We start from the raw sequence: 18,863 nt of genomic DNA, 5'->3' as shown, positions 1-18,863 counted from the left end.
CCTAAAAGCGCTTGAACCCCGGTAATCGCTGCTTGCAGCTATATTATTAATTTGTGTTCCAATGATGAACAAAGTTCTTTGAAACAACATGAGGTTGAGTAACTAATGACATAATTTTTTTTGTTTGTTTTTTTTTTATTTTTGGGTGAACTATCCCTTTAAATCATTAAAATATGAAGATCATAAACACTGCCATTCAGAGATTCTGACATTTTTTAAGAAATGAATGCCTTTATTCAGCAAGCATTCATTAAATTAAAGAAACTCAAGTTTTACTTTGCAAATAAATGCTGTTCTTAAGAACTTTTCTGTTAATAAAATAATGCTGAAAATTAAGCTTTGCCTCACAGATAAATCACATTTAAAAAAAATATAAACTATAAAACACTATTCTAATTTTTTTAATGTTTAATGCCATAACATTACTGTTTTTACTGCATTATTGATCAAATAAAAACAGCCTTGGCAAGCATAAGACACTTTTTTCAAAAACATAAATTTTACCAACTCAACTTCTGAACAGCAGGTTATCAAAATATATAAAAATATACTTTGAAAAAATTGTTTTTTGCTGTTATTTCTGTTACACATGCTTTGTTTTATGTCTTTGTTTTGTTTTTTTGTGACCTAGTTTCTTAGTACTGACCTAGTTGTCTGATAAGTTATCAAGTTCACTTGGCATCTTGTTATTTTACTCTTTAGTTCCTGTTGTTTGCCCTATAAACACCTCTAAAAATCATATTTCCACTGTTTGTCCTTGTTAGTAGTAGATTTTGGTTGAATAGATGTTTGTTCTGCTGTGAGTTTACCATTTTTTGTTCTAGAATTCCCTTTCATCGTCCACTTTGTTTGACTGCCATATCTGTAACGACTTCCATTTTTATTGTTCATTTCAGTTTTTCTTTTGCAAAAGTATATAGCAGCTGCCTTACCTTGACAGTTCTTTCTCCAACCCTCTGTCGCCTCATCATATGCTTTATTTCTTAACATTTGTTACAAACTTATTTTAAGTACTCCTTTAGCCCTTGAGTTGCCAAATGTGTTTGATCAATGTGCAAACTTGTGAAATAAAAAATGAAGGCAACTATGCCATGTCTCTGGTTGGTATCTGTCATAGTTGAGCATCCATAAGGTTTCCAAAGAACACTCACAACTGATACTGTGTTGGGTTTTTGGTTCTTTTTGGCAGCAGTAAAATGTGCAAACTGTAGTTTTATTATTTTAGATGTGTTTCACTGATGTTACAAATCATTAAGCACTTTTAGAAAAAAAATAACCATAAAAAATGATCTGTATCACACATTTTCACATCTTTTCAGTATTTGAGTGTTGAGTAAAGATAAGATGTGTGTCTTTAAACATTTGTGGAGGGCTGTGCAAGATTAGGGGTGGAGACCATAATTCATTTTTGACATTAGAGATAAAGTTATCCCAGTTTATAATTCATGCACGTCATTCGGCTCATAAATCTATTTATGAGATTAAATAGAAATTACATTTAATAATCATTCTCTAATTGTCCCAGATACTCCAATGTCACCACCATTTGCTCATTGCACAGTCCTCAACACCTTTTGTACTTGGTGATAAAAAAATAGTGAATACATCATTAATGGTTTCCCAACCCAGTCCAGTAAATATGATGGATCTGTCTGCATCTACAGTGAAAATCAGCGGTAACTTGGAAAAAAGTTCCCCGGACTTTTGCCAGACAATAGCCATGTGGCGTGCCAGATAAAACAAACGAATTGGAATGTAATAAATAACAGTTAGATGAACACAAAAAAGCAAGTTAACCATTTGTAATCCAACACATCCCTTCAAAATTGTGTCAAACAAAAGAAAGAATGACTGTCCCTTTTAAAATTGTAGTTAATTGGAGTGGCAAACAAGAATTAAAAAAGAAAATTTTTATTCACCCTACAGAATACAAATATGCAAACATTATTTATTGGTATTTAACATTTAATTCACACACATACACACACATATATAAAGAAAAACTCTATGCTATCTTTTGATTTACGTACTTTTAATTATGGACCACAGTAAATAGAACAGATAAACGATGTTTTTCACCCTGCAGGCAGTTTAAAATTTTTTATTTTTTTTTACGACCGCATATTAACTCTTGCTTATCATCCTGCTCTTTGACTTGGTAAATGTTTAACTTAGTCTTAGAAATGTCCTGTATTCATATAGGATATTATAAATAAGGGTTGCTCAGTATGTTTTGGTTACACCTGATGAAAGGCTTGAGAAGTGGTGACGAACCTGCTGTAAGAATCATTTGTTGCTGCTGCAAGAAAGATAATTGCTGTGAGTATTGCTTCTAATGGGGATAATTGTTGACAAGGACAAAACAATTTAAAATGTAATTCATTGAATTTTAAGAATAAATTAGGTAGGCTGAGTGTTCTTGTGATGTCAGTGTCACCTTAAAAATGACTAAAAATATATCAAGCAGCAATTAAGGGGCCAGGCACAACAGAAGCAAAATGAAGAGCCGAGGAGCTGTCGACCAGGGTTTTCCAATCCTGCTCCTGGAGAGCTACCTTCCTGTAGACTTAAGTTCCAACCCTGCTTCAACATGCCTGTCTGTAATTAAGTAGCCCTCAACACCTTAATTAGCTGGTCTGGGTGTGTTTGACTAGTGTTTAAGCTGAATTCTGCAGTATGGTAGCTCTCAAGGAGCAGGGTTGCAGATCCCTGTTAAAGACATTGTTGATGCAGAATTTTACTACAAAGCTCAAAATGGCTGATGCCCAAAAAGGCAGACATAGGAAAATTAGGTATTGTTTAGTTCAGTGTGCTGTTCCGAATCTAACAAGACCAATCTTATGATATTTGGACTAACTGGTTAGAAGTTATAAGCTTGATTTTTCATATCTTTTGACCAGTAGGTGGCGCTGTGCCGAAACTATGAAAGTTCCGTCTGGTCATGCTTGTTACAACACATACCAAGTTTAGTCAGAAACTGCTAAAACTAAACGCAGTGGAGACTATAGCTTCATGTACATTTTTGCGCAAACTTCAAATTCGTTAATGTGCTTTCTGAAAACACTTTGGTATATCAAAAAGCTTTTAATCATTTTTTGCCAGAATGCTCTGAAAATGATCCGAGCTTTTTTTTTTTACAACTTTTTTAAAGTTTTAAAGTTAAAAAATCTTGGCAGTAGAAATATAATTTTATTTTTGGTATGCATTCGAGGGAAAAAGAATTTTGCTTGTAGACTTCAAAAGTTATTAGCAGAAACATGAGTGCAAATTTGACCTATTGGTGGCCTTAGAGAGCTTGAGATAGAGACTCCAAATTTGCAGTGGTTAATATTGAGACTGTCCTCTATCCATGTGCCAAATTTCATAACTATATACTTAAGAAGAAGAAAATAAGAGATATGAGTGCAAATTTGGCCTATTAGTGGTGTTAGAGAGTTTAAAATAGAGACTTTAAATTTGTAGTGGTTAATATTTAGACTGTCCTCTATCCATGTGCCAAATTTCATAACTTTCCCGCAAGCAGTTCTATTGGCTGCAATGGACTTAAGAAGACGGAAAATAACAGATATGAATGCAAATTTGGCCTATTGGTGGTGGTAGAGAGCTTGAGATAGAGACTTCAAAATTGCAGTGGTCAAAACTGAGACTCTCCTCTATCCATACGCCAAATTTTATAATTTTCCCGCAAGCAGTTCTATGGGCTACCATAGACCTTAAAAGAAGAAAATAACAGATATGAGTGCAAATTTGGCCTATTGGTAGCGTTACAGAGTCAGAGATAGAGACTTCAAATTTGCAGTGGTCAATATTGAAACTGTCCTCTATCAATGTGCCAAATTTCATAACTTTCCCGCAAGCAGTTATATGGGCTGCCATGGACTTAAGAAGAAAATAACAGATATAATTGCAAATTTGGCCTATTGGTGGCGTTACAGAGTTCGAGATAGAGACTTCAAATTTGCAATGGTCAATCTTGAGACTGTCCTCAATCAATGTGCCTAATTTCCTAACTTTCCTGCAAGCAGTTCTATGGGCTGCCATGGACTTAAGAAGAAAATAACAGATATAATTGCAAATTTGGCCTATTGGTGGCATCAAAGAGTTTAAGATAGAAACTTCAAATTTGCAGTTGTCAGTATTGAGACTGTCTACTATCCATGTGCCAAATTTCATAACTTTCCCGCAAGGAGTTCTATGGGCTGCCATAGACCTAAGAAGAAGAAAATAACGGTTATGAGCACAAATTTGGCTTATTAGTGGCATTGCGGTGTTTGAGATAGTCTTCAAATCTGAAGTGGTTAATATTCAGGCTGTCCTCTATCTATGTGCCAAATTTCATAACTTTCCCATAACTTAAGAACAAAAGAACTAACAGATACAATATGTGCCTAAATGTATAACCTAGTCTGTCAGAACTTACAAAAAATGACTTTATGGATGCTTATTTGTAGCACAACCTCTGAATGAAGGGGGTTGCCCAGCTATGGCTTCTGAGGCTGCACAAAATTATGTACTTAATTCTGTGCCGCTCACAGTTTTTCCAATAAAGTACAATGTATAACACTGATGTACTGTTTTTTTGTTTTTTTCACCCAGCAAGCATACTAAATTGGAGGCAATAAATTTGCAGGTTGAAGTGCAAAAACCTTCTTGTATAACTTATGTCTGTACAGTGATTATATTTATGGTTCTGTTTTGGGCGTGAGACCAAGTAATTCCAGTACTTTGTCCTACCTGTGCGAGCGTTGCTTCTCAGCTGGGGTGTGTGCCCCTCTGACTCTTTTATTCTAACAATACTGTGCTATTTGTCAAGATTTTAAAATTTTTGTAACCTTCAGATTTTGCATGCAGAAGTTGTGCAACAAAAAAAAAATTATACGTTACTTGGTAAAATTTGTATTGGTCAGTAAACTGGGAGGGGTTGTATAATCCCTTATAGGCCTAACATTCTCATCAGCTGACAGTAGAAGTTGTAAGTCTCAGTGTAGGTAGCAGTCTCAATTTTGAGGTATAAAAATATTTGTATTATTACTTTACAACATTTATTACTATTTTATATTATTGTTAAGAAAAGAAACCATGAAGATTCCCCACTATGGTATGCTAAACCAAAAATGATTGTCTTTCACTGATTTTTAAGAATTAATTAGATTTTTAAAAAAAACTAATAATAAATCACCTCTTTTTCAGTGTTCTTGTGATTTCAAGGTAATTTAAAAATGACTGACTTAAAATTATAAAATACAATTGTGATAACTTGGCAAATTGGGGAGAAAAAAAGAATTACATTGCATACTACTACTATGTGTATTTTCTTGTTACTGATACTGTTTATTTTATTTACAGGGCTAAAATATAAGAATGGGTAACGCAACACCTTCAAAAAGCTATTCAAGATGTCCGAATGAAATGAACAAAACAACAATATTCAAACAGGAACAACCTCAAACCTGGTGTTGCTGTTGTAAGAAACAGGTATCATACAGAATTCCAGCTCTTGTCTATCTCAGTGACCACCGAACCTTCCTTGCCTTTGCTGAAAAGAGAAAAACATTAAGTGACACAAAGGCAGAATTGCTTGTGATGAGAAGAGGAACATGGAAGGATGCCAAGAATCAAGTTGTTGAGGTACAAAATCAAGAAATATTATTCATGAGAGTTTTCTTGACAGCTTCATTTCAGAGATGCTTTAAACTACCTTGTTTTTTTTTTTGTTTTTGTTTTTTTAGTGGGACAGTGGTCAGCAGCTGCTCTCTTCAGCTTGTCTTCCAAACCACCGGAGCATGAATCCATGTCCGGTCTATGAGAGAGAATCCAAGACCCTCTTTCTATTTTTTGTCTGTGTTCCCAATGGGGTCTCTGAATATGAACAAATACGAACAAAAAAGTGCCAGGGACGACTTTGTTATGTAACCAGTAAGGATGCTGGCAAAACCTGGAGCCATACTATAGACTTGACAGCAGATGTAATCGGTGAGCAGATGAAAGAATGGGCCCCCTTTGCCGTTGGTCCAGGACATGGTATTCAAATGAAGAGCGGAAGGCTGATTATCCCAGCATATGCTTATCGTTACACAGGCAACCCTGAGTGCACATCATGTTGCTGCTTATCGTTTTGCTGCTTCACGTCTTATGCTTTAGCATTCTACAGTGATGATCAAGGAATCACATGGAAGGTGGGGAACCAAATGGATGTTGAGTCATGTGAGTGTCAGATGGCTGAGATCATTGATGAGAAAGGTATGAGTACTTTGTACTGCAATGCCAGAACCACCCTTGGCTACAGAACGGAGGCTCTAAGCTACAACTCTGGTCAGGATTTTTCCACAGTTTTATTCCCAAACAAGCTGATAGAGACCGGAAATGGATGCCAAGGGAGTGTGTTGAGTTTTCCACAACAGAGTGATCCTCCAAATACATGGTTGCTCTATTCCCATCCATCCAATCCAAAAAGTAGAGTAGATGTTGGTCTCTACTTGAATAAAACCCCACTGGATTCCTCAGGATGGTCGGATGCACCTATACTGATATTGCATCATGGTCCCAGTGCGTACGCAGATCTAATAGAGCATGAGCCTGGACGCTTTGCTTGTCTCATTGAGTGTGGAATCGAACATGAGAATGAAGAAATAGCTTTTTTGCTGTTTGAACTCCCTGCGAAAATGCTGTAAAAGTGTTCATGTTCTTTTAGTGTTAGTAGCTGCAAATGAATACATCTAATCATGACAGTTCTAAATTTTCTCAGTTTTTGTTGCTGAAAACTGTTTCTATTAATACTGATTTGGAAACTATGATATGGAAACATTGTAGATAATTACCATAATAATCATTATCAGCAAAATAGACGGTTTGTTTTATATATAATTATATATGGATATGTAACGGATATAACGATTACATATTAAATTCATATAACAGATGAGTTGATGAATATATCTGATTAAAGCTAAATGTAACTGATTTTGATGCATTTGTGGCAGAGATATTTGAATAAACTTTCAAATTACATGAACATGGTGTTTCCTTATTGTAAAATGTTGTAAATATCATATACTGATCACTTGTCATTAAAGTCCACTGCCAACAACACAACATGATCACAATCTCCATTCACCATGTCATTGCCCTATGTAAGCAAGCACCAAATATTCATGTTTTTTCTGGTCTCATTGCTGCTAGGACTGTTATATCGTCTTTGCCTGTAAGAACAACTGGCCAACATTGCTGAGTTCAACCTGTTGGGTCATTTTTAGTATTTTTACCCATATGATTGGTCATTTTTCAGCACTCTAAAAAATGTTGGGTTATCTTTTTAACCCCAAATGATGGGTTCAGCATGTTGGGTTAATTTTTAAGTTTTTCTGTAACTTCTGTATATTTGTCAGTGGTCATTTTGTGTTTTGTCCTGAGAGAACGAGAAACTGCCTATGTAAAATTAAGGTATTATGTTGTATTCCTAAAGTATTATAATGTTAAATGTACATTGCAGCTAACATCTGCTTGGAGTGCCAGCTATCTACAAATCCAGCATTCATCAGATCTACAATCAAAGTGAACATCACGCTGGCGCCCCATGAAAGTTCATGGGACCAGGGCTGAAACACGACACAAATTAGCTATTATATGTAAATTATATGTATTATATGTCAATATTGCTAATTTTGCCCTTCCTGTCAACTGTGAGGGGGTGAATTTATTTTTATAACGCATCCGTTTAAGTTATATTAAGCCTTAAAGTTCTGCATAATTAAGGGTGTGGTCACTTGAGTTCCATTCTTCTTCCATTCTAAAAGTACACTCTGGGTTGCCAGGTTTTCACAACAAAATCCACCCAATAGCTACTCAATACTAGCCCAAAGTAGCCCAACCACATTTTGAGGGGGGTTCCCCATTAAAAATCATGTTCCGAGGCATAAAATAAAATTTTTTTTAGCGGGTTCCCCTGGTAAAATTAGCATTCCAGGGGCTAAATCTTACCTTATTGGAGTCGCTTTAACCCGCAGACAAACGCTAGCTATCTACAAACGCAGCATTCATCGGATCTACAATCAAAGCGAATGACACGGTGGCACCCCCATAGAAGTTCATGGACCTCTCGCCAAACGAATGCGCGACCAGGGCTGAAACATGATGCAAATTAGCTATTATATGAAAATTATATGTATTATATGTCTACAGTGCCTTGCGAAATTATTCATACCCCTTCATCTTTTTCACATTTTGTTATGTTGCTGCCGTATGTTAAACTACTTTAAATTACTTTTTTCCCACATCAATCTACACTCCCTACTCCATAATGGCAAAGCAAAAAATAGTTTTTTAACATTTGTGCAAATTTATTAAAAATAAAAAACTGAAAAGATCCCATTGCATAAGTACTCATACCCTTTTCTGGGACACTCAAAATTTAGCTCAGGAGCATTTATATTGCTTCTAGATGTTACTACACTTCGAGTGGAGTTAAACTGTGGCAAATTCATTTAAATGAGTATGATTTAGAAAGGCACACACCTCTCAAATGCATATCAGAGCAAAAACCAAGTCCTGAGGTCAAGATAACTGCCTGTAGAGCTCAGTGACAGACTTGCGTTAAGGCAAAGAATGGCAGATAATTGCCAAATGCAGATGTGCATAGCTTGTCACATCATACCCAAAAAGACTTGAGGCTGTAAAGGTGCTTCAACTATGTACTGAGTTAAGGGTATGAATACTTGTGCAATGTACTTATTTCAGTGTTTTATTTTTAATAAATTTGTACAATTTACACTCCATACACCATTATAATGACAAAGCAAAAACCAGATTTGCAAATTTTACAAATTTATTCAAAATAAAACACTGAAATAAGTACTCATACTTTGCACATCTGCATTTGGCAATTATCTGCCATTCTTTGTGTCACCTTTTCACCTCTCAAGCTCTGTCGGCTTTCTAGAGTCCTAGTTGTTCCAGTCGTCTTCCATTATGGATAATGGAGGCTACATGCTTCTGTGAACCTTCAATGCAGCAGATTTTTTTCTGATCTCTTCCCTAGATCATTGCCTTAACGCAAGTCTGTCACTGAGCTCTACAGGCAGTTATCTTGACCTCAGGACTTGGTTTTTGCTCTGATATGCATTTTCAGCTATTAGACCTTTTCTGAGAGGTGTGTGCCTTTCTAAATCATACTCATTCAAATGAATTTGCCACAGTTTAACACCACTCGAAGTGTAGTAACATCTACAAGCAATATGAATGCTCCTGAGCTAAATTTCGAGTGTCCCAGAAAAGGGTATGAGTACTTATGCAATGGGATATTTTCAGTTTTTTATTTTTAAGAAATTTGCACAAATGTGCCTATTTTTTGCTTTGCCATTATGGAGTAAGGATTGTAGATTGATGTGGGAAAAAAAGTCATTTAAAGTAGTTTAACATACGGCAACAACATAACAAAATGTGAAAAAAATGAAGGGGTATGAATAATTTCGAAAGGCACTGTATATAGCTAATTTTGCCCTTCCTGTCAACTGTAAGGGGGGGTGATTTTTTTTATAACTCATCCATTTAAGTTATATGAAGCCTTAAAATTCTGCATAATTAAGGGTGTGGTCACTTGAGTGGTAGGTGGATTGCCGCTGCTGTCACCACTGTCGTGATAGGCGGACGTGGTTTTTGCAAGCAGCTCCACCCACGTCCCGCCTCTTTGCCCATTTTCGATTATCCGGGAGTGACGCACGATGACGTGATTCCAAGATAACGACGGCCGACTCCCGTCCACTATGAGCTTCAAAAACACTCTTTGGGTGACACTACGTCCATATTTTTTACAGTCTATGGACTTAAATGTCTAGCACACTCTGGGTTGCCAGGTTTTCACAACAAAATCCACCCAATAGCTACTCAATACTAGCCCAAAAGTAGCCCAATTACATTTTGAGGGGGGTTCCCCATTAAAAAAATACAAATTATTTTGGTGGGTTCCCCTGGTAAAATTAGCATTCCAGGGGCCAAATCTTACCTTATTGGAGTCGCTTTAACCCGCGGATGTGAAAAACAACCCGCGGCAACAAGCCCAATTCCGCGGGAAAACCACGGAATTGGCAACACTGAGTACACTTGACCTCACAGTTGTTTTGTTCAAGATTTTGTTAAAGTGCCCCTATTATGCCTTTTCAAATATGATATTTCATGTAGTGTGTCATGTAGCTGTATGTGAACATAAACTATCTGCAAAGTTGTGACGCGGACAGTGCACTATAAATGAAGTTTTTGTCTAACAAAAAAAAGAGTCGGCTCACATTCGCCTAAACGAGTCGTCAGCAATTCGAATCTTTTTTCTGTAACGGCCACACGTCACGAGCTACACATTTGCGTAATGTCCGCCCACGTTCAATTTCGCGAACAACTTGCCCGCCCACAAACAGTAGGCCTACCATTTTCACGTGGATTAACGTTACATCATGTCAAGAAGACGCCCTGCGCTGTGAGAGTGAATTTGTTTTATATGCCCTTCCGAAAGATGAAACTACCAAGAATGAGTGGTTAACATTAATTTTTTCAACACCTCAGCAGTCCAATGCCAATCTTGTGTTGTGTTCGCGTCATTTTACTGATGACTGTTTTTCCAATCTTGGGGAGTAACGTTACAACGCGGGATTCACCAAACGCTTGGTTTTAAAAAATGGATCAGTGCCCAGTTTATTTGGACCGGCTTGCTCCTCTGAACTTCTACCTGTAAGTATGATTAATAATTGATGATTGTATTTTCTAGCGATCGTTCAAAATACGTCTTTGTGTACGTTATGGTGTGTAACAACCCCGCACATGTCTTGGTAAGCGGCTAACTTGCGTTTCTGTAGTTCTGTTGTTCAGCTGTGAGTGCAATGTAGTCTAAAAATTGTGATTGATGCAGCTTGACTGTCTGTCTGCCTTATTAGTTTAAGTAATGATAATGATAAACGATGGCTTAACGCAGTGTTATGGGTTGTACGTTACAGTGTTGAAGTTCATAACGTAGAGGTGTGCCCGGTTCGCTTACAAAAGCAAATTGCAAGCACTTTCCACAGTTATAATATGACACCCACTGAGAAACGTCCTGCTCCAGTCGTGCTTGCAAAACAGTTTCTTGTCGATGTGCCACTTCAACCGTTTCATCGTCAGACTCCGGCTCGAATTGATAGGGTAAAATCGAGGCTATCTTTTCTATGCATTAACAGGTCTCCACAGCTGTCATTCAGTTATGCCAATGGGCGTTTCGTTTTGCGCTGAAGCGGTAGACCAATCCAAAATGACTGCACCATCTGACCAATCACAGCGGTGAGGGCTCACTGAAAGGAGGGGTTTAGAGAGACTGATTCTTCGAACTGCTTCACACGAGTCGTTTACGAATCATTTAGAAACGGAGTAAAATTAAATCTAATTTTTGAGAAAACTAAAGTGTTTTTTGAACTTGCATACATGTAAACCTGTTTTAAGAGACTATTACAACAATATTAACTACCTTTAACATGGCATAATAGGGGCACTTTAAAAAAGATTAGAGTTTTGCTGTTCAGAAATCTAGATATAAATCTAGCATTTTAAACTATATGCATGTGTGGAAAACACTAATGTTCAAAAATTCCCCAGTTTCTCATGAGACATGTGTTGTAGCTGACCATATCCAAAGGTCAGTGAAAAACCCTTTCCCACCCAAAGAAAGTATCTGATGATAACAAACCTTGGAGTCTTGCCTGAGGTACAGGAATGCAGAGGCTTCACCCTTCTTCCTCTTCAAAATTAGTATTGTGTGTAGAACTTTCTCTAAACATGTATTCTTACATATTAAGTTTTATGTCTTTTTATAGTGTTTTTAATGTGATTTACTGTATATTAAGAATTATTTAGGTGCTCCTTCACATCCAGACTTTGTTGTTTTTTCCTGATAGCAATTCATCAAATCATGTTAAATTTTCCCAAAACAATACTGCAGGCACAAAGTTAAAATATCCTTTATAGCTGGTTTTGGTTTCACTGAAAGCCATTTGAAGGAAATTTTAAATTATTAAAAGAAAGTGTTGAATAATGTGTTTGAGTTTGATTACAAACTAAATTAAATGTCATATAGTTTGTATTTTCACAGTAATTTTGTGATTGCTTTATTAAACAAAAGAATTTGGAAAAGCTGAGATGACCAAATTTGGAAAATTTCCTGTGTCGCTATATATAATACTATAAAAAGGGGAGCACTATGAGGAGCTTGTGTAGTGCCAGTGGTGAAGGAATTTCTAAGAGACTCGGCTATTGCTGCTGCATTAAAGATAATTTCTGTGAGTATTGCTTTTGTACTTTACTGGAGAATTATCAATGGAAGATAGAAATTTACATACATAAGATCTTTATTTGTATTGTATGTTACCCTATATGTGCTGTCATGTTGTCCAGTCAAAAGCAAAAATTATTTAACAAGGCAAAATTGTAAAAGCAAAAGCTTTTATAGTTAATATTGGTGGTCAACAGTTCCTGACAAATAATAATAGAGGGACATGTTGTCGAAACATTAACTGTATAGTTAAACCTTGCCTAATTATAGTGTGGTATTATTGTGCTATTACCAAACATCTACAACAAAAGTGTTGTGTTTAATAAAACTTATATTTTTAGATATTGTTTTAAAACAATTTTAATAAGAACAAACATAAAATATATAGCCTAGCGCAAGGAGTTTCCACAGCCTTTCAATCTATATATATATATACTGTATATATATGACAATAAAAAAGTAGTAAGTAACAATATTAATAATATTAATAATTAATAATAATAATATTAAACAGATATAGATGTCTTATCCAATGGATTGATTTAGGGAGTGGAGGGAAAGAAAAAAATTCTGAGGCATGTAGAGACAAAAACAGGATGCTTTATATGTAATTTGAAACTACTACTACGAATGATTATTGTTGTTGCTACTATTAGTCATAATCACTGCAACTGCTATAATTGCAATCATACAATAATAATAAGAAAACTATTAAAAGACAAGGGATCTTGTAAGGGAGAAATAATAGTAATTGTAATAATAAAGGAAAAAGTAAAGTAGAAATAAAGAGGGGGAAGAGAGAAAGAGAAACTGTACGTTCATACCGATGACTGATGAATTCCAGCTGTACATGAACTCATTTCCTGTGTGTGATGTGTTTTTGGAAGAATCCTTTTCAGGCTTTTTAATATGGCTTCAACTTTGTACATAATCACTGTTAGCAGAAATATGATGATAAATTTATTTGTCTTCGTGACAACTTCCTCATGTGACAACCAGCCCCAGTCTCCCATATAGTTCTACAAAAGAGAAGCAGAAGATAACAAAAAAATGAATGTGATGAACTGCACATGTGTGAAATTTAGAAGAACCAAACTTCATACATCCTCTAATAATCCCTTTTTGAAAAATGTTGGTAACTGACTAAAGTTACCAGTTAAATAATTTTAAGTAAAGGACTAAAATCATTTGTTGGAAAATTCCATTTAACTTTTTTCTTTTTCTTTTTTTTACATTTTGTGACCTTTTTTTTTTTTTCATTTATAATTTTATATAAAAAAAGTATAATTTGTCTCATAGCTGATACTGTTTATTCTATATCTAGGTCTTGTATTTAACAATGGATAACAAACCTTCAACTGAGCTTACAGGCCCCAAAACAACAATATTCAAACAGGAAGAGTTTCAAAGTTTGTGCTGTTGGTTATGTTGGTGTTCCTGGCCAAGTTGGTGTTGTTGTTTAGCTCAGTGGTGCTGGCCAAGTTGGCGCTGTTGGCCTTTTAGAAGTTGCAAACGACAGGTGACATACAGAATTCCAGCTCTCATCTATATTAGTGATGATGAAACCTACCTTGCCTTCGCTGAGAAACGGAATACACCAGCTGACACAGATGCAGATGTGCTTGTGATGAGAAGAGGAACGTGGAAGGGTGACAAAAGTAAAGTTGAGGTACTAGACATGCTTAACCAAAAGCATAATACCTAACTGATTTCTATTTCATATATCCCTTACCAATCTAGTTGGTAACACTGTCATGATGTTATGATTTTTATTTCAGTGGGATAGTAGTCCTATGGAGTTCACCTCAATTTCTCTAGAAAACCACCGCTGCATGAATCCATGTCCGGTCTATGACAGAAAATCCAAGACCCTCTTTCTGTTTTTTATTTGTGTTCCCATTGGGGTATCTGAACACCAACAAAAAGAGGCAAAAAAGAACCAGGCACGACTTTGTTACATAACCAGTCAGGACACTGGTAAAACCTGGAACTCAACTATAGACTTGACAGCGGAGGTAATCGGTGAGAAGGAGAAAAACTGGGCCACCTTTGCGGTTGGACCAGGTCATGGTGTTCAAATGGAGAGTGGAAGACTGATTATCCCAGCATGTGCATTTTATTTTGACTCCACAATTGTTGACCCCACATCACATGCATTCACATTCTACCGTGAAGAGACACATAATACTTGGCATGTAGGAGAATTTATAGAAGACCAGTCTAATGAATGTCAGATGGCTGAGATCATTGATGACAAAGGTAAAAGTAAACTTTACTGCAATGCTCGAAGTAAATCAGGCCACAGAGTAGAGGCTCTAAGTGAGAGTAATGGAGATGCTTTTGCCAAGCCTTCATCTGCACATAAGCTGACAGAAACCGGACAGGGCTGTCAAGGAAGTGTGTTGAGTTTTACCCCTGAGCGAGCAACTGAAAAAACATGGTTGCTCTATTGCCATCCAACCAATCCAAGCAAGAGAGCAAGCCTTGGCGTCTACCTGAATAAATCTCCATGGGATTTCTCTAAATGGGAAGATCGTAAATTGATCATCTACGATGGTCCAAGTGGATACTCAGATCTGGCTCACTGTGGAGATGGAAAACACTTTGCCTGTCTAATGGAATGTGGAGAGATAAATGAGGTCGAAGGAATAGCTTTTGTCCTTTTTAAACTCAGTGATGCCATTTAGGCTAAGAGTGATAAGTGAGACAGCAAAAATCAGCACTTTATTGTAGTGTGCAAATTATTAAAATGAGGCTAATAGATAAGTACTCACAAAATTGTCATTAATTATCATTAACTGTCATTAATTACTCACCCTCTTGTAATTTTTAAACCTGTAAGACCTTCGTTCATCATCAGAACACAAATTAAGATATTTTTGATGAAATCTGAGAGCTTTCTGATCCTGCATAGACAGCAACGCAACTGCCACGTTCAAGAAAGGTTAGACTAGAAAGGTAGTAAGGACATTGTCAAAATAGTCCATGTGACATCAGTGGTTCAACCATAACTTTATGAAGCTACGAGAATACTTTTTTTGCACAAGGAAAACAAAAAAAGGCTTTATTAAACAATGTATTCAACAATCTTTATTCAACTCTTGTGAATGCACAGCGAAGAGTGACAGAGGAAAATAAATTGTTGAATAAAGTAGTTCTTTTTGTTTTCTTTGTGCACATAGAATGTCAGTCGCAGGCTAAAGCGTCTAATGTCGTTGAAATCCTTGGCTCACGTCGGACATCAGATTTGATTATGAGCCTTTTCTAAATTGTTGGGTAGTTTGGATTTTTTGCAAAATCTAAGTGCTTGACACAAACTCGTGATTCTGACTTTTTTTCTCAGAATTTTGAGATGAAAAGTCACAGTTTTGAGTTATAAAGTCAGAATCACATGATATACACAGAATTGTGATACATAAACTCGCAATTCTGTGAACATATCAGTCTTTTTTTTCTCCTCAGAAATGGACTTTATAACTCGCAGTTGCAGGTTTATATCTCACAATTTTGAGCAAAAAGTTTGAATTGCGAGATACAAACTCGCAATTGCAAGGAAAAATCAGAATTAGGAGAAAAAAGGCAGAATTGCATGATATAAACTGGCCATTCTGAGAAAAAAAGTCCGAATTTTGAGATAAAAAGTCAGAATTGCGAGTTTTAAAGTCAGCATTGCATGATATAAACTCGCAATTCTGAGAAATGAAGTCAGAATTGTGAGACAAACTTGCAATTCTGTGAACATATCAGTCTTTTTTTTCTCCTCAGAAAATGGAATTTATAACTCACAATTGCAGGTTTATATCAAAATTTTGAGCAAAAAAGTCTGAATTGAGAAATACAAACTCGCAATTGTGAGAAAAAAATTATCTCGGATTGCAAGTTCATTTCTCGCAATTCTGGAGAGAACTGTCTCTACTTTCTACTCACCGTCACAAAGGGACAGCAAAACATTAGAAAGGGTCAGGGCCACTTTCAGTAAAATGCCTATAAGTCGAAATGAGATATCTTTGCCAAACTCAGAACACATCATTAACATTACAAAACAGAATAATTCTATGGTAAATTACCTTTATTTGCAAACAACATGAGGTTGAGTAATTAATGACAGAACTTTCATTTTTGGGTTTAAATCATTAAAATATGAAGATCATAAACACTGGCATTCAAAGATTCTGCAATTCAAATAAATGCAGCTTTGGCAAGCATAAGAGATTTTTTTACAAAAACATACATTTTACCATCTCAAAACTTCTGAAACTTCTGTTATTTCTGTTACACATATGCTTTGTTTCTGTCTTTGTTTGTTTTTTTGTGACCTAGTTCCTTAGTAATAACCTAGTTGTCTGATAAGTTATCAAGTTCACCAGGCATCTTATTTCATTTTTTAGTTCCTGTTGTTTGCCCTATAAAACCTCACTAAAAATCCTATTTCCTCTGTTTGTCCTTGTTAGAAGAAGACTGTGGTTGAATAGATGTTTGTTCTGCTGTGAGTTTACCCTTTTTATTTCTAGTATTATTTCATTGTCCACTTTGTTTGACTGCCACATTGTGTAACGATTTCCATTTTTATTGTTAATTTCAGTTTTTCTTTTGCAAAAGTATATAGCAGCTGCCTGGACAGTTCTTTCTCCAACCCTCTGTCACCTCATCATTTGCTTTATTTCTTTTAATTTGTTACAAACTTATTTTAAGTAGTCCTTTAGCCATTGAATTGCCAAATGTGTTTAATCAACATGCAAACTTGTGAAATAAAAAATGAAGGCAACTATGGCATGTCTCTGGTTGGTATCTGTCATAGTTGAGCATCTATAAGGTTTCCAAGGAACACTCACAAGTGATACTGTGTTGGGTTTTTGTTTCTTTTTGGCAGCAGTAAAATGTGCAAACTGTAGTTTTATTATTTCAAATGTGTTTAACTGATGTTACATTTCTTCTTAAAATCAATAAGCACTTTTAGAAAAAAAAAATAACCATAAAAATAATCTGTATCACACCTTTTCAGTATTTGAGTGTTGAGTAAAGATAAGATGTGTGTTTTTAAACATTTGTGGAGGGCTGTGCAAGATTAGGGAAGGAGACCATAATTTATTTTTGACATTAGAGATAAAGTTATCCCAGTGTTTATAATTCATGCACGTCAATCGGCTCATAAATCATTTAATAATCATTCTCTAATTGTCCCAGATACTCCAATGTCACCACCATTTGCTCATTGCACAGTCCTCAACACCTTTTGGACTTGGTGATAATAAAAAAATAGTGAATACATCTGTTAATGGTTTCCCGACCCAGTCCAGTAAACATGATGGATCTGTCTGCATCTCCAGTGAAAATCAGCGGTAACTTGGACTAAAGTCCCCCGGACTTTTGCCAGACAATAGCCATGTGGCGTGCCAGATAAAACAAACGAATTGGAATGCAATAAATAACAGTTAGATACACACACACACACACAAAAAAGCAAGTTAACCATTTGTAATCCAACACAGCCCTTCAAAATTGTGTCAAAAAAAGAATGAATGCCTGTCCCTTTTAAAATTGTAGATGATTGGAGTGGCAAACAAGAATTAAAAAAGAAAATGCATTTGTATAATTTGCTTAAAGGGATAGTTCACCCAAAAATGAAAATTTGATGTTTATCTGCTTACCCCCAATGCATCCAAGATGTAGGTGACTTTGTTTCCTCAGAAAAACACAAACGAAGATTTTTAATGAAAACCGGTGCAGTCTGCCAGCCTTATCATGGACGTGGATGGGCACCAAACCTTTAAAAGTAAACAAAAACATGCACAGACAAATCCAAATTACACCCTGCGGCTCGTGACGATACATTGATGTCCTAAGACACGAAACGATCGGTTTTTGTGAGAAACTGAACAGTATTCATATCCTTTTTTACCTTTGATACACAGCCACGTCCATCTCTCCTGAGCACGAGTTTGGCATCAGTCACGTCACATGTGCACGCGCTCTATCGTAGAATACGCAAACGCCGGAAGCGATCTGTCGCATGAATACGACACTCATTGTTTCCACAGTGCACAGAGATTGTGGGTATAGCGGCTATTCAAAATGGTAATTACTTGCGCGTATCCTGATTGTTTAAACCGATTTAAAGCTAAAAGATTAAGTTTGCTTGCACAAACTCATCCGGGACTTTTCACTGATTTCCCCTTACGGCGTTTGCGGAGCGCGTGCACATGTGACGTGACTGACGCCAAACTCGTGCTCAGGACAGATGGACGTGGCAGTGTATAAAAGGTAAAAAATTATATAAATACTGTTCAGTTTCTCGCAAAAACCGATCGTTTCGTGTCTTAGGACATCAATGTATCGCCACGAGCCGCAGGGTGTAATTTGGATTTGTCTGTGCATGTTTTTGTTTACTTTTAAAGGTTTGGTGCCCATCCACGTTCATGATAAGGCTGGCAGACTGCACCGGTTTTCATTAAAAATCTTCGTTTGTGTTTTTCTGAGGAAACAAAGTCACCTACATCTTGGATGCCCTGGGGGTAAGCAGATAAACATCAAATTTTCATTTTTGGGTGAACTATCCCTTTAATATTCTATATTCGATAAATTG

At 36.2% G+C, this 18,863-nt stretch overlaps 2 protein-coding genes across 2 annotated transcripts; both read left to right on the top strand.

Moving 5' to 3' along the window:
* The first annotated feature begins 2,201 nt into the window (after positions 1 to 2,201).
* neu3.3 (sialidase 3 (membrane sialidase), tandem duplicate 3) lies at positions 2,202 to 7,008 on the top strand. The gene is made up of 3 exons (XM_073824486.1): positions 2,202 to 2,319; positions 5,347 to 5,628; positions 5,730 to 7,008. Exons 2-3 carry the CDS (start codon positions 5,362 to 5,364, stop codon positions 6,669 to 6,671), a joined length of 1,209 nt encoding a protein of 402 aa, XP_073680587.1. The 5' UTR covers positions 2,202 to 2,319; positions 5,347 to 5,361; the 3' UTR covers positions 6,672 to 7,008.
* A 5,234-nt stretch (positions 7,009 to 12,242) lies between these two features.
* Positions 12,243 to 17,048, top strand: LOC141292404 (sialidase-2-like). Its single transcript, XM_073824419.1, has 3 exons — positions 12,243 to 12,287; positions 13,605 to 13,949; positions 14,059 to 17,048. Exons 2-3 carry the CDS (start codon positions 13,620 to 13,622, stop codon positions 14,965 to 14,967), a joined length of 1,239 nt encoding a protein of 412 aa, XP_073680520.1. The 5' UTR covers positions 12,243 to 12,287; positions 13,605 to 13,619; the 3' UTR covers positions 14,968 to 17,048.
* The last annotated feature ends 1,815 nt before the right edge of the window (positions 17,049 to 18,863 follow it).

This window comes from Garra rufa, chromosome 19 (assembly GCF_049309525.1).
Source record: "Garra rufa chromosome 19, GarRuf1.0, whole genome shotgun sequence".
In the NCBI taxonomy this organism is placed as follows: Eukaryota; Metazoa; Chordata; class Actinopteri; order Cypriniformes; family Cyprinidae; genus Garra; species Garra rufa.
Note: the sequence above shows the minus strand (reverse complement) of the source record. Positions and strands in the feature narration are given on the sequence as shown.

Coding starts and splice junctions, on each gene's coding strand:
- LOC141292404 (XM_073824419.1), top strand. CDS start 13,620: ATGGATAACAAACCTTCAACTGAGCTTACAGGCCCCAAAACAACAATA. Junction 13,950..14,058: donor GTGACAAAAGTAAAGTTGAG/GTACTAGACATG, acceptor TTTTTATTTCAG/TGGGATAGTAGTCCTATGGA.
- neu3.3 (XM_073824486.1), top strand. CDS start 5,362: ATGGGTAACGCAACACCTTCAAAAAGCTATTCAAGATGTCCGAATGAA. Junction 5,629..5,729: donor CCAAGAATCAAGTTGTTGAG/GTACAAAATCAA, acceptor TTGTTTTTTTAG/TGGGACAGTGGTCAGCAGCT.